At 37.1% G+C, this 20,996-nt stretch overlaps 1 protein-coding gene across 1 annotated transcript; it reads right to left on the bottom strand.

Moving 5' to 3' along the window:
* Positions 1-265: 265 nt before the first annotated feature.
* On the bottom strand, positions 266-20,543 carry TMEM168 (transmembrane protein 168; the record flags this gene model as incomplete). The annotated part of the gene is made up of 4 exons (XM_081999129.1): positions 266-813; positions 5,107-5,381; positions 7,448-7,590; positions 19,407-20,543. 4 exons carry the CDS (start codon positions 20,541-20,543, stop codon positions 266-268), a joined length of 2,103 nt encoding a protein of 700 aa, XP_081855255.1.
* Positions 20,544-20,996: the final 453 nt, after the last annotated feature.

Below are 20,996 nucleotides of genomic sequence, written 5' to 3'. Positions count from 1 at the left end.
AATGTCTCCAAAATGCATGGTCATACTAAATAAGTCTCTTACATATGTACATAAAGACCAGTAACAAAACTCAATATCCTAGTCCTACCCTCTTCTGTTTAAGATTGCAGTTTCTATCTGTTGCATATACTGTAGCTGCTCAAAGAGCTGAATAAAGTGAGTGTAGCAGACTTTTTCAGAGAAAAATAGTCATATAAAAAGTTGTAAGTATGGTACAGTGAGGAAGTTCCCAGAGCTCCCACTTCATTTTGTCTTTGGTTGCCAATTAGGATTTAACGAGTTTGAAACCCTGTCCTGTGTCCAGCACTGTGGGAAGAAACCAACTCATTTTCAGTCTTTTCAAGCACCTAAAACATGCTTTACAGGCCCAGAACAGATTGAGACCACAAAACCAGTTTGCCAAATGTACTAAGGGATAGGTGATACGTGGGAAGTATATCATCCAGTGTTTGGCAACATCGCTTCCCGTTGGCAAATGCAAAGTGTAGTCGCTCCAGTGTTTTGACACACCATACACTGCTTTCACTGTACGTCCCTTTTCAGACCAGCTGATGTTACTGTCAGGGTTACAGTTGTACTCAACCCATTGCCTGGTGAAGTCACCAAGCTGTGGAGGGTCTGCTTCCTCGATGTCTACAACTCTGGCCATTTCTGCTCCTTGCACAGCAACGTACTGGTCATTTACTTTTCTTACTTCTTTAACCCAAGGCTGAGAGTTCTCACAGTCTAAAACGATGATGAGTCGAGAACAAAAAGTGCTGTTCTTTTCTCTCCACCACTCCAACAGCGTGTCAAGTCGTAAAGCATCACCCCCTGACACAAGGAAAAAAAAAATATTTAATATTAGGATGAAGAAACAGAAACCTCTGTAGAATTTTGACTGCAGGTTCCAAGAATCCCTTATTTTAACAATCTGGACAGATATAACAGAAGTTTTCAACTGATCCTCCCTGTTTATAGAAGTTGCAGATCTCCAGAGAGGTATTAACTGATTCCACCTGACTTGCTGTGGCAAATGAGGCCATTAACTCACCACTGATTAAAAAAAAAAAAAAAAAAAAAAAAAAAAAAAAGAAAGGAATTCCCTCACAGAGTAAAAGAAATTACAGCCTACTGAAGAAATCTGGGAACAGCTAAATAAGGAAAGCAAACCTGAAATAGAGTTTATTTTGTATTAAACCTTAATAATTTTAAGGGAAAAAAAAGGACTCTTTTTAACATGTTTTTAATAATATTAAAAAGGACTCCTATTTTAAGGAAAAGAGAGGACTGTTGAACACAACACATGCTAACAGTTCTGAAGCGATGAGAAGGCCACCTATGGGCACAACCATTGCTTTGGCTTGAAAAATTAACATGACCAGAAATGGAGAGATTCACTCTACAGACATAGTTGTCTTCAGAACTTTAAGAAAATTAAAATTGGTATGGATTTACAACTCAATGAAACAAAAATCTCATAGGAATTTTTCCACAATATTTATTTCCTATCAGCTCAGAAAACACTTGCAGCTAGAGTGTCCAACTCCTCATGTTCCATCTCAGCTCTTGCTCCAACAATGCTTTGAAAGAGCAGATTGTAATTAAAAAAAGTTGCCTATAGTGGGGAGCTCTTCTGCTTAAGTGTAATGAATACTGCAGGATCTATGTAGCTTTGAAAACCAGACTACTTACTAAAGAAAACATCTTGCAAACAATCGAGTAAATCTCCATTGGCTCCACAGTGACTATTAATGTGAAGAACTGATACATCTAGGTGTTGGCAGGTTGGAGTTATGATATAGATTTACAAAAAAAACACTGTAGTTTGAAAATGTCAACTTTAGAAAAAAAAAAACACTTTTAGGAGAAAGGTAGAAAAACGTGATTTAAAAAGACTGCATTTTAATTCCATAGTTATTTTAATTGCGGAATGAATATACGTATGTTTAGCGGCATTTAAAATCTTGTTAGTAGGTATTTAACTGCACAGATAAATCTCAAACAGAATAGCTGCACATTTCAGCACTTAGATCTCTACCTGTAAGGGGTGACACAGAAGTGCTTCAAATTAATAGCTCAGAGTTAAAAGCTTTGAGCATGCTATCACAGTTAAAGTAAAAGCAAAATTACAAGGCTACAACTTTCTCAAAAAAAATGCAAACCTGGAAAATTTAGTACCAAAGAAAATCTTAATATACAAACCTACAGTAATGACTTGTGTTGGTACATGATCCCCACATTGCTGTAGTTATTTACAGCAGAGACTTGTACAGAAGCAGTTTCTCTTTTCTAGGTAAGCCTTCTGTGTCAATTAGCAGTAAAAAGTCCTTTATTTGTTCATGTTTTAAAGGCTTATAAATAAACTTTATTTTAGTATAACTATGCAGGTGTGCAGGCGATTTCCAAATGGTAGTGGATAGAACTGCGCAAGGAAAATGATCTCATCCTTCATACACACACACAAACACATGCTCAGCTTCTAACCCTACTGACCTCAGACACATGGACTTATCAGCCAGCACAAGATTTAGGCACCAAGCTGTGTAAGAAAACCATACGTGTGGCCACATCTGTCTCTTTGGCAGGTTTTGCAGGCAGTTAAGCTGACAGTTTCAGCAACAGAGACAAAGCTTCATTAGCCCAGCTCTTGCCTTTGCCTTCACTTGGAGAACACGACCTCTCGGGTCATTTGACCACTCATACTTTATGCATGACTAGTTAACAGTTTCTTTTATACACCACTGTGTTACATCTCAGCTTCCAACCACAGAGGAACATCATTAGTGAACTAATAAATCCAGTAAGCCTCCTTTAAAAGATGTCATTATAAAGCAAAGACTACACTGCTACTGCTGTGCTGTATCATGGCATAATCCGGCAGTAAGACGCTACTTTTTCTATTAGATCCATTTCATTGTTGCCATCTCTCTTCATCCTCTCCAGAGGTCGGAGGACGGTACACGTTACAGGAGCTGATGACCAAATGCTCCATCTGTCAAAAAACGCCACTGTCCAACACGCGCGGCACAATTACACCAAACAGCCTTCATCTTTTCAGTTTATTCTCCAAGTTACCTTCAGGGGCAGTGCTGTCTGGAACAAGTATCAGGTTACACTCCGTGATCTACCTAAAATTAATCACGAAAATGGATGCAAGATATATGACAGCTGCCTGTTCCTCTCCTTTATGAGACTATACATACCTCTAAGCAGAAGCTGAAAAGGTGCTTGGCTAGCAAACTGAAAAGCAACTTTGTGAAAAAGCTGACCACCACTGCATTTACACAGTGTTACCTTTTAGCACAGAAACTTTCTTTTTATTTTAACAGTTACCTCGGCCCTTATCTTAGAAGTAAAGACAGAGTTCAGTTTAGGCTGCAGCTACCTGAAGAGGTATAGAGAGGCCTGAGCTCCGCTGTCAGACTCCAGGCTGGCCAGGAATGGGCTGGAAGCTGCCCAATTTTTGCAGCAACATTTGGCTCTAGACATGCTAGAAAGCTAACCATCTCTACGCTGAGGGCTGGAGCACGAGTGGGAAGTAGCTGCTCTGATGGATGAGACCATCCTACTCTTGGAGAAGTCATTCAGCCACCCTGGCATACACTGCAGTACATCACTTGCACTAAGCTCAGAGTACAGCTGTGGCTTTTTTAAATTGCTGATCCAGATGAAGCCTTTGAGAAAAATATGCATTGGTCTTCAGCAGGTATAACAGTTCAGGCATGGAGTTGCACCAAAACAGGTACACGGACTCCAGATGAAAACTGACCTGTGCCTGAACACCTCAGCATGACCACAGGCAGAGCTAGTACCTGTCTACACTGCTAAAGAGCATGGGGAGAGACTGCTGACAAACAGCCAGGAGCTCGCAGGCAGAGCGCTATCCAAGAGAATTAATTCTGTCCCAGGAAGGAAAAAAAGTTGCAAATTTTCAGTGTATTTACTACAAGATTCACTTTTTGCACACAGCAACCTCAGAAGCCCAGTTCCATATAGCAGGAGAGCAAGGCTAAACCTACCAATGGTTTGAAAACTTCAGTAGGTTTACCAAAGAATACAGTTAAGATAGGATTGCCCATTATAAAGAGATCAAAAACGGGCCGAGAAAAGTGGAAATGGTGAAGTCAATACCAAGCATATGACGAGGCGTTAAACCGGCCCCTTACACAGGGGTTTGTACTCTTGAGGCTACACTGTCCACAGTGACTCTCAAACTCTAGGATGTCAGCAAACCATAGTTGTTTTCATGATACAAGGTTTGCTGTATGCTTGAAGATCTGCTTTTCTAGTGTGAACTGTACACCTGCATATTTCTTTTATTGATTCTATCTTTTACCAAAAAAACAGAGCACGTGTGAAGGATTGACCGCAGTCCTTCATGACAGCCAGAGGACACTGTATAATTCACTCTGCCATGCCTGGGGAACGAGAAGACATTATGCTTGTTCATTACAGTGAACAAATATTCCTCAAAATATAGGGTAAATCTCTTTTTAGAGCATGAGGGGGTCATTTCCACTTTTCTGGGAAAAAAAAAGCAGTAATCCTTAAAGTTATCTTGTTGAATTGTAAGGGGAATATGAAATTATGTTCAAACCTGTAAGCATACATTTGGGGTCAACAACATCTAGATAATTTTGAGAACAAGTGTAAGATTAGTTAGCTGCAAAAGGATTTTTATCAAAGTGACTAAATACTAAAATGACATAGAAGTTCATAAAGTAACACACATGACTATCATACAGAGCAAGATAAGAGCTGCTTCTTTACATCAAGTTAACTGCATACAAAAGGGGCTTCTGCATTTCTCCATTTTCTCCACTAGTAGAGGTGGTTAGACTGCAACCTTGCCTAATTTGATTATTCCTTGTAGCCCCTGAATCTCTTAACAGCCATGCTCTGTATATTACCCTTTCCTTTTTTTTCCTTCCCTGCCAGGAGCTTGTATGAACCTGTTCTCCAAATACTGGTGGTTCTTTGCCATCTGGACTATCAGATAATATATGTGACCAAAACTTAAAAATTTTGCAATACAGTATGATTTTTTTTAAAGAACAAATTAGTTGATTTGGAAAGTTTATCAATACCAAAACTATTAATAAAAAAAATCTCCAAACCAGTTACCTGCCAGTGCCCATTCACCAGTGCCATGTGAGTGACCACTGTAATATAAAATGTAGGTATCATGTCTGGGTCCATCTGCTGTCCGAAGTTCAAGAAAAGACTTGATCTTGGAGTGAAGGGTATCAAAGGTCAGTCCACTTGTAGAGTAATCACAACCGTATGTCTCAATCATGTGATACGCAAAAAATCTTTGGATGGCATTAAGCATGCCAGTAGACCTCAGATTTAACTCTTGTACGTGCTCAGGTGGAAGAAGAGTTGGTTGGCCATCAGGACTACAGAGAAGAAAAACAGCTATGATTATGATACATAATTATTTCACGCTTAGTGTACTTTTAGCAATTGGTGATTGTTTTCCTTGTGTGTATTTTCTCTGCTATGAAGTAGCATTGTTCTAAATTCAGATTGACTTGAAATGTACAGTTTATAAACAATTCAAAATTGAGTGAGGGACCAGTATCTCCCCCTCCCTTTTGTCATGCTTCTTCACTTCAAAGCATAGTCCTTGCACAACTCTGCGCTATTCCTGCAGCTGAGAGACAGGGGGAGGGAGAAGGGAGCTGTGATATGAACATGTTGGGCTTCAGTGTTAGTTTGCATAAAATATCATGCAAACTAGTTTCCAATAATAAAGAGAAATCCAAACACACATTTTGCTCAGATATTTTTGAATTAATTTCTCTCTGTTCCAAATGAGCTTTTATTCAATATGGTACTCATGCAAATACAGTAATACTTACTTGTGTGTGCTGTTCAGATGCTGATCTTTCAGCATAAGAAATATATTTCAGATGATGGTTTTTACTGCTTAGAAAATAAAAATTCTAAGAAAATTACAAACTAGAGCTGGAACAAATCACATTATATATATATATATAAGCGTATGTGTGTATATATATGAATATGCATATATAACAAGAGTCACTGGGTTCCCTGGGTAATGGACAGATTTTGTGGATGAAAATACGGAGATGGTCTTACTCTACTAATACAAATTATGACTATTGTTTTTTATAGATATATTGTATTGTATGTATGTATATATTCTTCATGTATTTTGTTTGCAAGTCAGTGTGTAAAGCTACCTGCTTTATTTTTTGGCCTAGCTAATTAAATTTTGCACCTCCTCACCTGTCTAGTGCCTTCATGAAGGCTAATGTTCTACTATTACAACTATATTGAATACATCATCATTACTGTTTGTCTCAGCAAGTGAAGACTTGAGCCCATTACTGAAACAGTCAAGCTTTGTTAATAAGGAAGTTTAGCTCTGTCAGGTCCTAAACAGTTGCTCAAGAGTATCTCGTTCACTCAAGAAGTTAGAAGGAACTGCCACAGCCAGAATTAAATAACTAAATTATTGCCATGGAAACAAAAATAATTTATTTCTATTGTCATGTAAATTTTGATTTTTTTTTTTATCCCTAATGATAATTGACTACATGGATTTTTTTAAAAGAGTGCATAGCTGAAGACTGTGGATCAAAACTCAGAAAACTTGTTTTTGCAGCATTTTACACTATTTAAGATACAGCTATGTCAGATCAGCATGCTACCTTCTGTTTCTTTGCCTGTTAATTTTTTTCCCCCTACCCACTGAATCCATTACACATGCTGCAAGCTGGGCAGTTTTCATGGGGCAAATTGGGCAGTTCCATTCTTAAGCCTCTCATTTCAATTTACCGCTCTGTTTCTCTTGTAACTCAAATAGATAATTTACATAGCTCTTGTTTATCATTTACAAAAAAAATGCGTACACACAATTTTAATTCTAGAGATAAAGTAGCATTTGCAAGTTTAAAGCTTAGAAGGAACACACACAAATGGGCAAATAATAATAGTACAATCCCTCCACCCCCAAGAATTTCTCATATGGTAACATTTACATTGGAACAAAAATCAGCTATAAATTCACAGTATTAATAACTGACATATAGTTCACTTGCAAATCTAATTTCAACATCCTTTAAATGTAGACACCACCTCATTTAACAGAATTCAAAATTGTTTTAAAGTAATCTGTTTGGTTTATTAAATCTCCTGTTATAAAATATCTGAACTCAGTCAAATGCCCCAGTCCTCCTTTGCGGGAGACAGGGATGGTGGAATCTGCCTATGCATGATTGGTGCATAAGGGATTCATTGGCTTTCTAAAAGCAAATTAAATACATATAAAAAGGTGGAGTTGGGCGTTATTAATTCTTTTTGGAAGGTAAGGAAAAGGAAAAATAAAAAATCTGCCTATTATTTAAATTTGTATGTAATTATAGAAAAATAGAAGCAACAGCACTGCATTGCCTCTACAAGCTAACAGTGAAGCTGAAATACATTCTAACTATACCTGCAAAAGTTGGTGGGAATCACAACAGCATACCCAACACAGGTTCCTCCCAAGCAGTTTCCCAGCTCATGGAAAAGCCCATGAGCCATGGACTCCAGAGGTAACACGATGAGAAATGCACTCATGAAGATCCCATTGGTTGGCTAAAAAGAAAATGGAGAGATTTAGGTATTGCATGAAAAATCCTTCCTATCTCTTGGTTATGGTTTTATGAATAATTCCCTGTGTTTGATTAAACATAATTGGGTCCTGAAACATGCAAGCTATTATATATAATGTATACTTATTTTTTCACATATTACACAGTGAAGTACTCTAAAGACAAATAAAAGGCCAATTTGGGGGTTTGGGGAGAACGTGGCTGGTAAACAGAGATCACTCTTCTGAAAGGAATGCATTTGAAAACACTAACAGCACAGGACTTAGGTTTAAAAGCCCTGATCATAGTTTTGCTTTACCCATTTAAGCAGGAAAATCAAACACCACAAAATTATTTATGTGCCTAAAATAAGTATATCCGTAAATATCTGCATGATCAGGCCTTAATCAGTAAAGCACAACACAGAATATTATGTACCTAGCGTCAGATGATAGCATACTGTATTGCATCACTAAAAATAGATTTAACTATTCTTGCTTGTTAACACCAAGGATTTTTAAAATATTCTTTCTAGCATACTATGCCACACAAAAGATGACTTGTAAGAACATTTGTGAACATTATTGCAATTAAAAAGAGAATTCTTTGTCAGATACGTGTCAGACAAGAAGGGAGTTCCACTACAGGACTTTGTAGCATTCACACAGCTAATACCCTACATGGACCTTTCCTGTTTTGTAGGTAAAGAGCAGTTTTGGAAAGGATTACATGCACTGATACACAGATGATTTCTGTAAAAAAAAGAAGTTTCAAAAGTTAAGTCTCCACCGCTAGTACTAGTAAAATAAAAACGCACTTCTGAAATGCCAGTTGTCAGCAAGGGCAGAACAGATACAGATTAATTTCAATTATTTTAATATGGTGTGACTGAGTTTAATGAGGCATTAAATGCTTTAGGAAAGGTAGAAACAGTATTATAATATCTAGTTAACCAAGAACTTTAATAACCATGGTGCAGTTATTAAATATTAATGTTTGTTACAAAGCAAAGGAAATAAATTCATAGCTATGGATTTCTGTCTTGAGAAGAGTTCCATGGCCCCTGACTACATCTAAGTTTTATTTGTCCTCTTTGCATAAATATACAATATTAATGTTTTTTTTTTTAATCTGGATATTGCCTTATTGTTTTAACAGTCAGTGACTTGATATGGACCGGTAGTTCAGCTTAATACATAGACAAAGCTATTAATAATTTGGAAAGTAAATTACAATGAAGGAAATTACACCTAAACCAACTCAGTTCCGTTGGCACATGGCACTAACTCAACTATATGCAGTTTTTAAACACATAAATATTACATGACTTAGTCTGAAAGAACAGCTTTACCCATCTAATGTGCTTCCTGCCCTAAGGAAGAGTACTGTTTGCTACCTGTCCCGGTTTTAAAAAGTGTCCCATTCTACTTCTGATGGAAGGATCTCACCTACGTGTCCTTGGAATGGTGAAAGCAATACTTCTAACCACAAGTAAAGACTAGAATCTGATATTAGCTGATAACTGACAGCATAATTAACAGATAGCACTATTCTCAAATAACTGGTAGCTGTTAACTGACAGCATTATTCTAAAATTCCAACCCCTGAAACCACTATAAAACTCTATCCAGCTCCCACTATGCTTTATATAATTCACAACAAATGAAAAGTTTATTTATTTATATTTAGCTCTCAAGGACATGACACTGAGCAGACATCAAATCACGTTACAGAACAACCATGGAGAGCTTCCCTTTACCGACAGCCCTGCACACTTTTTCACAAAACTGCAATTAATACGCTTATGGACTTCCTGACATTCAAACTACAAAACTGGTTCAGATATAACAAGTCCATCAACAGGTGATAACGCTAGTGTTACTACTGCACACCGATTTCATGTGGTATAATGTAACTTGATGTTTTGGTGCTAATAATTTGAATCTACAAGGAGCAATGTGTGCCTATGAAGTGCACATATATTATAGGAGATTCACAATCACTTTTATGTACATAATTATCTTAGCCATCTCAGGAGGTATATTGCATCTTTCCAGATATATTCCTTTCCCTGTCCCAGTCTTGCCTGAACTCAGAGGGTCAGGAACAGCGAGTGAGTGAGCAGATGGAATGTATTGAGGGCAAGCGCAGAGAAGCATTCACACAGTGATTCTCAAGTTTTGTGTCAGAGAATAAGGATTTTCAGAATCAACTTCCACAAAATCCATACAATTAGCTGAAGTCACCAGAAGACAAGAAAAAAACAAACTTGTTTTGTTGTCAATAAGGAGAAAAAAAAATCCTGTAATTAAGACAACATAATTTTTGTTTCAAATGTATCAGCAGAAAGTGCTCACTTTTGTTGCTCAGTTTTCCAAATGCACTCTGAAAATGAAAAGGACTCAGGGCAGCGGCAATACAAACTTACAGAGATTTGGTTAGTTTCTGTTCTATACAAACATTGTAAAATATAAGACTTTGATAAAATAGTGGAGCTCTCTAGCTAAATTAGTTCCAAGATCTGGAGACTTACTTTTGCAACTGTAGATATCAGAAGGATAATTTGCTTTATGTTCAAAGAAAACAGGAAGACTTGGATCCTGCAGAAATTGAAGGGCTTGTCTAGAAAAGCTTCCGATTCATGATCGGCTAGTTAGAGGATTCTCTACACCTTTGAAAGACTGAACGCATGGACCAGGAAGTATTGTAATGAAATACAAAATTTTATGACAAATTCAGCTTTTCTATATATGATATACATAAATATAACTTCTCTTGGATCTTGTTAGAGCAAAGTGCTCTTACATTGCATTAGTGTTTTGATCACAGCGAACATATTACAAAATAAAATACACACTTGCCCATAAAAACTACAGCTATCATAATATCCTAAATACTACTACTATATTATTACTTTATATAATTTTATTGTCTAAGTTTTCTTGCAACATACCATGCTGTTCTAAATACTCCCTGCATTTCCTTAATCCCCTAAAACACATGCAAGTTATTAAGCCTACAGTGTTCTGCAATAACACAACTTGAGATCATCACAAAGATAAATAGTTTTCAAGAAGCTTCTGATTGAGTCTTACTTTTTGAATTATTGAAAGTACTCCTACTAATATGAAGATACTGACAAGAAAATTCACAAGTACTTGTGAGATAAGGATCATACATAGAAACTGTACAGATCATCTCAGTGATCCATCTTGCTCTGTATTCTACTCTTAGTTTGTACCAAATATTAAAGAGGAATGGGAAATATGCTCTATGGTGTTATGAATCAACTCAGCTCCATCTGAAGGTTCAACTTCATCTTCATTTAGTGGCCATCTTACACTATGAAGGAGGAAAGCATTGTTGGTATGGGTATTTTACATGTACAGACATGTATCCAACAAAGATGCTGGCACTTGCTGTCAGCACTTTTGCAGCGGTTTTGATTCAGAAGAAATATATTACTAACAAATTTAAGAATGATTAATGATGTTTAGAGCAGCTCTTCAATAAGACAATAAAGTATTTTAATTCAGCACTGCGAAAAAATGACTGGTGGAATTTTAAAACACCTAAAATATAAGAACTTGAAATAGCAAAAAATAATATCTAATTAAATTAGTAAATACTGTAAATCTGAAGACAGGTCCCTCTCTTAAGGTAACAGCTAAGATGCCAGGTGGAGGTTGTCAGTGCTTTACTAAACCCAAAAGATTTGACGACTGGTCCTTAATGGAGCAGATGGCCATGGATGCATAGGTGGAGTCAGAAAGGGAGTTTGTTCTTTCATCTGTTCAAAACATTTTAATTCTGTTTTTGACTTCACTGGCCATCTCAGCCTGCAGTACATCCCTGTACTCTAAGTGCCCACTGGTTCCAGACAGAATGCTCAAAAAGCGAACAGAAGACAAGACACCACCTCATCAATCCCACTGAAAATATAAGAAGCCATTTTATCTTAGTCTTTGAAGTTTTTTGCCTTTGTCTCTCTTCTTCTAGATGAATATTTCATAAATATACAGTGTGTTATCATTTCAAATAATGTAGAAAAGGTAAAAAAATATACTTCTTGCCTCTGGCTACTGAAATGATACACAATAAAAGTTGTGTGAGATTTGCTAGTAGTATTATCTTTCCACTTGTTTCAGCTTTTCAAGCAACACTTTATTGCTAAACCTAACTTTGTTAAAATACCAGAAGCATTTAGAGGTATTTTATAGCCAAGGTATATAATTTTATAATCATGGAGAGGATAACTCCAGTCCTAAGGAGTAAACCACTGTTTGAAGTGGAACAATTCTGGAACTCTGTTTATGACAATGGAGCATTACTGTGATGGACGAAAGTAACGAGGAGGAAGAAAAAAAACAAGCAAACAAACATCAGTTTAAATTGGAAGCCAGTTACAAAGACCTATAGAAAAGCCCTTCTGGTTAAAATAGAAATAAATTCCTAAACAGATGTCAACCAAGACGATCACAGAATCACTGAATGGCTGAGGCTGTAAGGGGTCTCTGGAGGTCATCTGGTCCAGCCCCCACCCGGCTCAAGCAGGGCCACCCAAAGCAGGCTGCCCAGGATCATACATAACAGACCAACAATTGAGGAAGCTTACAAAGATGTCTCTGTGTATTTATAAGAAAATATTCTGCCTTGCTTTCCATTATCCAAGCTGAATAATATTTACCTATTTTTATAGACACACACATATATAAGGAAATATAAAAGGCATTTCTGCTTAGCTCCTCTGCAGTGATTCTGCAAAAACAAAGTATACACTCCACGAAGGTGAAGGCTCAGGAGAAAAAGGATAATATGATAACTTATCTACAAATACTTCATGGATAGCTTATTCCAATTGAAAACAAGATATGTATACTACAGGTAAGAGGAAGCTTAAAGACAAAATTTGTAAAGTTACAATGTAGAACAATTACCAGAGGAAATAGTCTTATAAGAAATTATTTAATGAAAGAATAATCTCTGGACAACAATAAATGATCCATTACTTCTGACTATTAAAACAGCACTGGGAATATGTAGAAAACAGTTTGCAGAAAATAATCATCACATTCACCGGCAGACAGATTTAATGTGTTATGCTTCCCATTCCTGACTCCCATTCTAACCACGGGAAAGCCTGTGCTTTAGTCTACATGCATTTGTCCCAGCAAAACCAGAAGTGGTTGTCAATTTAAAAGCATACTAAATGGATTTCTGAATTTTTTTAATACAAAACTTCCAATTCAGAAATTAATGAGACTTTGACAGGAAAGCTTAACACGTAAATCTGATTCTTTAGACTAACAATGAATACTCCCTTTCTTTTGTCACCGGAGATCCCCCTCCTGAGCTAGGGCCTCTGGCAGTGGTGGCGACAGCAGCAAGGTGTGCTGCACTGCGGATGGGATGCGAGCAGACAACCTGACACAGTCCAGGGGACTGGACTGGAGGGGTAGAGAGCCAAGGAGGGCTGAGCACCTACCGCAGAGAGGAAGATAGGCAGCAAAAACAAACAGGATGGCAGATGAGTTTGAGAGAAATGATGAGCAGTGAGCAAGGGGGATTTAGGATCCAGCTTAAGAGATGATGAAATATTAGGGAAAAACGGAATAAAGGTATTACAAAAGAAACTGAACAGGTAAGTCTTTAAAGAAATAGCAAGAGACAGATAGGCAAGTCAAATCGTCAAGGAGGAGGAAAAACTGTCGGTGAGGAAAAGAAAGGGGGAACTAAAGATGATCAGACAGACAGAAAGTGGGGAAAAAAAAAAAAGCAGAAGTGGCATGGCTATTGGAGAAAATATGGAGAGAGCCCAGAGAGTGCAGTAGGGCCTCTGGGTGAAAAAAGAAAAAAAAAAAATTAAACTGGACAAGCAAAGCCTGAGAAGGACTGGATTAAAAATACGAGTCAGGAAGAAAACCAGGGGAAAATGAATGAGAAAGACTGGATATGATTTGCATTCAAAAAAGTTACTTATTCTGTGATGTTCATGAAAGTATGTGCAAGTAAATATAGATGTTACTTAGAAAACTTCTTACTATTCAGAAAACAATATTGTTTTTAGAGAAGTTAAAGAAAAAGTCACCTTCTTCAATTTTATTAAGGCACTGTCAATTGAGCTTTCAAGAAACACCAGGCAATCAACTAGCAACCTGATCTATTTGAAGATGCCCCTGCTCATTGCAGGGGGGTTGGACTGGATGACCTTTAAGGGTCCCTTCCAACCCAAACTATTCTATGATTCTATGAATCACACAACAATAGAGACTACAAAAATCACAAACTGTCCCCAAAACAAGAAAATACTCATACATAAAATAAATTAATTTTTCTTCTATGAATAATTCGTGTTCAATAGCATCATCCATTTAAGTACAAGTACCCAAGCATATCATGAATACTATTATTTTACTAACCCATAAAATTCACAAAAAACAAGAATAATGTACTGAAAGTACTTAATTCCATTACTTTAACTGTCTCCGACATAGTTAATTTTTCTCTTGGTAATATTAAATACAGGTCTTCCAGGGATAATAATTATCTTTGGCCAGTAATTCAAAAAAACTGTACTGCTACCTTGGCATAGAGTACTTAATGAAATCCGATTTTAAATTTCTGAGAAAAAGATTCGTCCAAACATTTCCAAAACCTTTGCTTGCAAATTTCAAGACTTCCATCTGCAAATTTTTCATCATTTTATTGGCTTCTGAAAGAAGTAATGCCTGAGTCGTTTGCATGACTTCTGCTGGATCTTGTCCCACCCAAGAGCCCAATTATGGACAGGCACGTGAGTAATTGCTGAAATGAGTAAGTTGGAGTTAAAGTCTATCGATCTGACTGACATTACTCACACAAATGTAAAGGCAGGTGCAGAACACTTCCCGCAGAAGGAAAGGAAAAATTCAATGTATCCCTACCAACAATACAAGGTGTCTTTCCATTCCAACTAAAGCAGGGATTATTCTCAGAGGCAGACCATGCCCCAACTGAAACATGCCTCACTGAAAAGCTGTTACTCCATTTTTGAATGCAATTGGCTTTCACAAATTAATTTTATACTTCTCATGCTGCCTGAGCACATCTTCCACTGTTAGACAGACCTGACAATTCTGCTCTTTACATTTAAAGCTTGATCTGTTGGAGAGAGATTCTGCTTTCAAGAGCCACAGTTCTTTTCAAGAACCACAGTTCTTCCCAAGCATGTATTGAAGCACCAGGAACAGAGACTTTCAAGCCTTGGCTTATTACAAGGGCTAAGCTCCCCTTAAAGAAAGGTCCTTGGCTGAGAGGACTTCCAGCCTCAACAATTCTGCATGAGTCACAAAACTACTGTGTGCGCAACAGCGACTTAATTGACCTCACTTTAAAGGCCCCTCCACAAAAGGAGATTTGATATTTTTCTGGCAATTTTAATCAAATAGGATACTTCTAACCACCAATTAGCAGACAACTGTCTCTTTAGATCTTGACCTTTCATACACTTGAGATTTATATGATGCACAGATACACTATATAATTACAGTTATTAAAAATGTTAAAAGCGTATATATAATGTGCCTGTAACAAAGTTTTCCACAAAATAGAACCCCTCCCTTTCACCACCCCATTTCTGGCTGTAACCTAACACACACAGCTGGGCTAGAATTTTTATAACCAGGGCTAATTATTTATAGCTCACTGTTAGAAAGTACCTTTCCAAGGCTCAGGTTTTTTGCCAATTCTATTCATTACATAGGAGGTCAAATGGCAGACTGTGACGTGATTTCAAGCCACGTCAAATGGACATCAAATGCAGTACCATTAAATAAGCTTTCAGTACATCTTCAGAGTGAGGAAAGGTATAAATAAAAAATGCTTCACCTTCTGGGTGACACTTAACAGATTTCAAATATAATTAACACTTACTAAAATGACTACATGAATCCCAGACTGAAGTTGCAAAGACTGAAAACTGTTAATCTTACACATACATAAAATGTTTTAAATAATTTTAAGAAGAGCAAACATTTTCAGGATCTGGTGACTGATCATTGAATTAGCATTCCTAAGAATATAAGGAAAAAAATATGTTGAAAATTTAAGTTTAAAAAAATCCATAATATAAGAATGTAAGGGTGGCTGTATTAGGCTGCACCAAAGGTCTATCTAGAAGAACGTCTTGTCTCCCAAAGAAGCCAAATGGAAAGACCAAGCACATATGTTTCCTGAGTACTCCAACCACTGGTGGCTCAAAGACTTCCCCAGCCAGATGCTGTTCCCATACAGTATGTAAACCTCAGTGAATGTTTCCATGAACTTGTCCAGCTTCTTCCTGAGCCTCTGCAACTGCTCAGCACACACGGCACGCCATGATGCACAGCCCCAGAGCTAACTCAGCACTGTATAAGGAGCTATTCCCACCTGTCTGGCTCCAACCTGCTTCTTGCCAACTTGATTCCCCTCAACTTTTGCACTAGAATTGATCTTTTATTGTCTCTTAACAGTTACCTTCTCTCACACCACAGATAGTATTTTATATGTTCATATTTGCACTTAGTTTTCTCTTTTCCAGACTGAAGCATCTTTGTTTATTCATTCCCTCCACATAAACTGTTTCATGTCTATACTGAATTTCGTCACCCTTCTCTGAACCTTTGCTTGTTTTCTTATCTACAGGATGGCAAGTAAGAATTGTGCAATTATTCAAAATACGGAAGCTATGGATTTCTGTAGTGGCATAATGATACCTCCAGTTCTTTCCTAGTAATTCCCAGCATTTTTGATGACCAATAAACATTAAGCTGATGTTTTCACGGAAAGGCATCTAACACAGCTCTAAGATCTCTTTCTACTACATAGTGATGTCACCAGCTTTTTTCTGCAGCCAAGTTTTCTTAAAAATAAAACAAACCCAAACAAAACCCTGAAATCCCAACCCACTAAGTATTTAGCAATAACTATCACTTTTTAAAGAGGAAGGCAGAGAGTGTTCTCAAACTGATTTGTCTCCTTAACTGTTACTAATACATATAAAACACCCTAAGGAAAGTACATATTCACTGGAAAAGCTTGTTTTCTGTATTACTATCATGGTTTAACAGAAATTCTGAAACAGCAGACTCAAAAATTGAACAAAGGATTCTAAAGTAGTTTTGAAGCCTTGAATTCCCCCTTACAAAGAAGAAAAAATACTCATTTCCTTAAACCTCTAGAAAAAAACAAATGCCCTGCAAGAGGGTAAATTGTATGCTCAGGCATCACTACTTTCTTAGTTCTAATTCTTTTGAAACCTGACACTATCAACAAAAATACAGAAAAGGCCACAGTTCCCAGCAATCACTATAATAAATGTTACATCAATCTATTAAGTTATGTTCTGGCCAGGTCTGATAAAGTATTTCATTTTCTGACAACAGATGAGATAGGCACAGTGATCTGCAAGGCAAACATCACAACGTCTTCTGAAGAAGTAATTATTTTAGTTGGAGACAACTGCATTCATAATCTTAATCTAATTGATTACTATAAATACATGATGAAAGAAATATAAATATAGTAAAAGAAATGTAAATGTAATTATCTACTAAAACTGAATGATTATAATAAAAAACTTAATTTCCTGACAAGTAAAAGTGTTTGGCCTGATGCCTTTCACTTTTGCCACTACAATTACTCTTTTTTCCATGGTATAGGCAAATACACAACCTAACAGACAGGTGATGAGCAGCAGCTTATCTTATTTACACACATGATGCTACAAACTGAAATTAGCCAATAACAAATATTAAGATTTTAGACGCATTGCCAGTTTGCTTCTTGTGAATGGTGCTGCACAAGTCATTCCACAGCACAATAGCACTTCTTCAGAATTAGAGAGGACTAAAATTACCAGACATGTAAGAGTTGCAGTTTTTTGGGGGCAGAGGACAGAGACAGAAAAAAAAACTTGCAAAGAATTATCAATCGACATGAAGAGAAAAAAAGTAACAACGTGAGTATGAATCCAGTCGTCCTTGCTTACGCACACACCTTGCACTATCGAAGCAGTCTTCCTCAAGGAAGCGCCTGTGGGCTTTAAGCAGATGCATGGGGAGTGACAGCTCTTCCCCTGAAGATTCTGTCCAAGTCTGGTGGTTAACCCCCTGCAGGCAGGCTCCGGGCACCATCAAAACAAACTGCCTCGCTCCAGTTTAACTACATGGACAACTTGGGCGTTTGATTTGTTCTGACTGCTTTGTTAGGTGTAACTAGGTGGAGTGACTCCACCCAAGAAATTTTAAAACTATGTGATCATTAACTAGCGTTGTCTCAGGATGTTAAAGGAGGAGAACCAGGACAGAGAAATTAGTAAGACTCTCTGGTAGAGATGGGAAAAAATTGCTTTTACTTAAAAAAGTCATCTAGCATATAAAGATTAAAGATTTGCATTTTGATAAAATCACAAAATTCTCAGAAGAAAAAGTATAGAAGTTAGCAATATTAGCATGCTGATACTCCATCTATTGTTTCTGTCTCCCAAACCACTTTCCCATTTCTTTTGGTACGTTAGCAACTTCACTTTCTGCAAACAGGTTTTAGGGATTTTTCTTCTCTGCTTCTTTTTGGTTCTATTTCTTCCTTTTGTCCTTTCTGCAAATCCAGATGCTACAGATATGCATGCTGATACTTTCTCAAAGAAAGAGCAAAACTACCCAGCCTTCCTCCCAGGCTTGTCTGTTAACCTAAAATGCTCTCATGAAAAAAAAAAACAAACACACACACACAACCACAAAACCCAAACCAAAACAAAGCAAAAAAATCCCCCCACAAAACCTCACAAAAACCCTGTAAATTTCCTTTTCCAGCAAGTTCTGTAACACCTTTCATCCACAAGGTTTTTTAACGTAAGAAAATCTGCAGGAATAGGCAGCAAATTGTTTTGGAAACACTATGGAGACATTTCTGTAAACTAGATCTGCCATAAATAATCATAACATTAATAATAATAATGATATAAAGGAATTACATACCTAATTTTTGTAAGAGATGCATGGGTACAAATATGATTACTGTTGTTTTTCAGATCAGCTTAAAAAAGAAAACAGATACCACACTCCCTTTTCACTCTATTGCAACTGTGATACCACACAATGTACTTTTACTTGGGCACTGAACAAGCATTTTGAGAGAAATGTATGTTTTCTGCTAAAGAAAAGACAACATCCTTAATTCCGCAATGGAAAGAAAAGTCAAAAAACGCTGTGCAATTTTAAGAATTGGTCTTTCAGAGGACATAGCCTGTGGTGTATAACTAGATTTGAAAATGAGACACTTAAAATACATGTCAACAATTTACCAGTTTATCAGCCGATCTCTAACTCCACATTAATGGTTAAATGCAAAGCAAAATATTGAAAAATACATTCTTAAAACATGTATTTGCCTTGATTCAGTTAAAATACTCCATAAGAAAAGCCCTCAATACAGTGAGCATTATTAGAGTTCAACACCATGATTCATTTTGAAAACAAATTTTATGGCACAATTAATTCAAAAGCAAAATAATTTTCTAAGTAGGTAAACTTCAAATACTTTGCACACTTCTTTTGTCCTGGAAGCATTAATTCTTCCCATTTTGCCCACGTAAAGAAACTAGTATGTTCCAGTTGCCTTAACAGGCCACAGTCAAGGCAGCACAGAATGTTACATTTGAAGAGCACGCTGGTGAAACCAAGGGTTCCAACTTTGAATTGCTGAGCCACAGCACACCGTCAAATGTCACAGGAATTTTAAGGAGCCAACAATTCTCAGGAGCATTCTCAAGAGTGAAATCAAGATAAAGAGATTATTACTTACCTGCCAAGAAACGGCCCCCAAAACAGCAGTTGCAACAAGGCTGAAAAATACTAGCTGTTCCGAAATCAAACAGAAGTGACGCATTCCTTTAGATGCCATAACTCTGTCAAGGCTGTTGTTTTCCGCACGGTGGGTATAGTATACCTTGTGACAGTCATTTAGTTTTGTGTGAAATCCCCAAAGAGTTATAAAAAAAATGACATGACAGATCATCCAGAAAATTCCAAAAATAGAAAAACCAGGTATCACAAAATACCAGAGATCCAAATCACGCAGTTTAAAGGCTGCAAGAACGAAAAAGATTAGTTCAATGACCCCAACTGAGATGACAGAAAGCCTTCTGCAGATTTTGCCACGGTACAAGTAGGGCTTCCATCGTTCAGTAACTGAAAGTCCACTGAAGTAAACGTCGAGAAGGGGATCTGAAATCAGGCAGCTGAAGAAACATGCCAAGGCAAATGGGTTTGTGGGGATTTGCAATGATGGAAAAAAGAGTAAGGATGCAATGGCTCCAAAAATTACCAGATTTGGAATTGCCAAAAAAGACTTCATACGTAAGTCAATAATCAACATGGCCAAAGCCATGACCAACAGAATAATACTCATAGATTTTTCTACCAGCATAGTTGTGCTGGCAATTGCAAATCCAACCAGCTCCAAAAATTCAACTGTTGTCAGCAGAGTTGGCCTATGATGGACACAACCACAAATCCTCTCAACCAAAGCACATAATATCCTTAAAACAATGGCAGAAAGGAGCAAATATTTAGTAGCTTCTTCTTTCACATCCGTTTTGAAGGCAGAATTATTAAGAAAACAGAGAAGACCAAGTAAAAAACCAAACCAAAGATTGGAGAGACTCAGACTTGCTGTTTCCATTGAAAAATAGTAATACAGAATGCTGGCAATTCCAAGAACAAAGAGCCCCAGAATAAATATTACCAAAATCAGTGCATCTGCAGTTTTTTCCCATCTGACATAAAGGCCCATGCAAATGGCAACCAGTAGGTTGATTCTGGCAAGATAGCCAAGGTATCTGACCGATGAGTGCATGTTCACTTCTCTGTTTGCTTCTTCTAGCCTTGTCATAGCTGCATGGAGACAGTGACTAACACAGTAACGCAGTGACCTACACATGTAAACTGCAGTTACGGGGTTTTACCCACTTGACTGAAAGTAAAAATTTGGGTTTCATCCAACGAACGCAATCCGATAGCTGCGTTCTGTAATATCATTTCAGTTACAGTGGTCCAAAATCACTGAAGTCCTGGAAGAAGAATGAAAAGAAATGTTAGTGGCAAATAATTGCTTTTAATCGTACACAGCATAAACATGACACATCCTTTCTCACCAGGGAGTTTAACATCTAAATTAAAAAATGCATAATAAAGATCAAGTAAGTGTGTTGTTCAAGGTCATTCAAATTTGGGTCATTATTAAAATCAATATAAAATGGGTTTTGCATGTATCTTACTTTATAATTTGAATGAGAGGAAAAGGTAAACCAAACCTGGTCTGTGCAGTTTTTCCACAAAAACCACCCATTAGGTATCTATACTGGATATCTATGGGTATTCAAAATATTCCTAT

This window comes from Phaethon aethereus, assembly GCF_964289735.1.
Source record: "Phaethon aethereus genome assembly, chromosome: 1".
NCBI classification, from domain to species: Eukaryota; Metazoa; Chordata; class Aves; order Phaethontiformes; family Phaethontidae; genus Phaethon; species Phaethon aethereus.
This window is presented reverse-complemented; position numbering and strand designations above follow the sequence as displayed.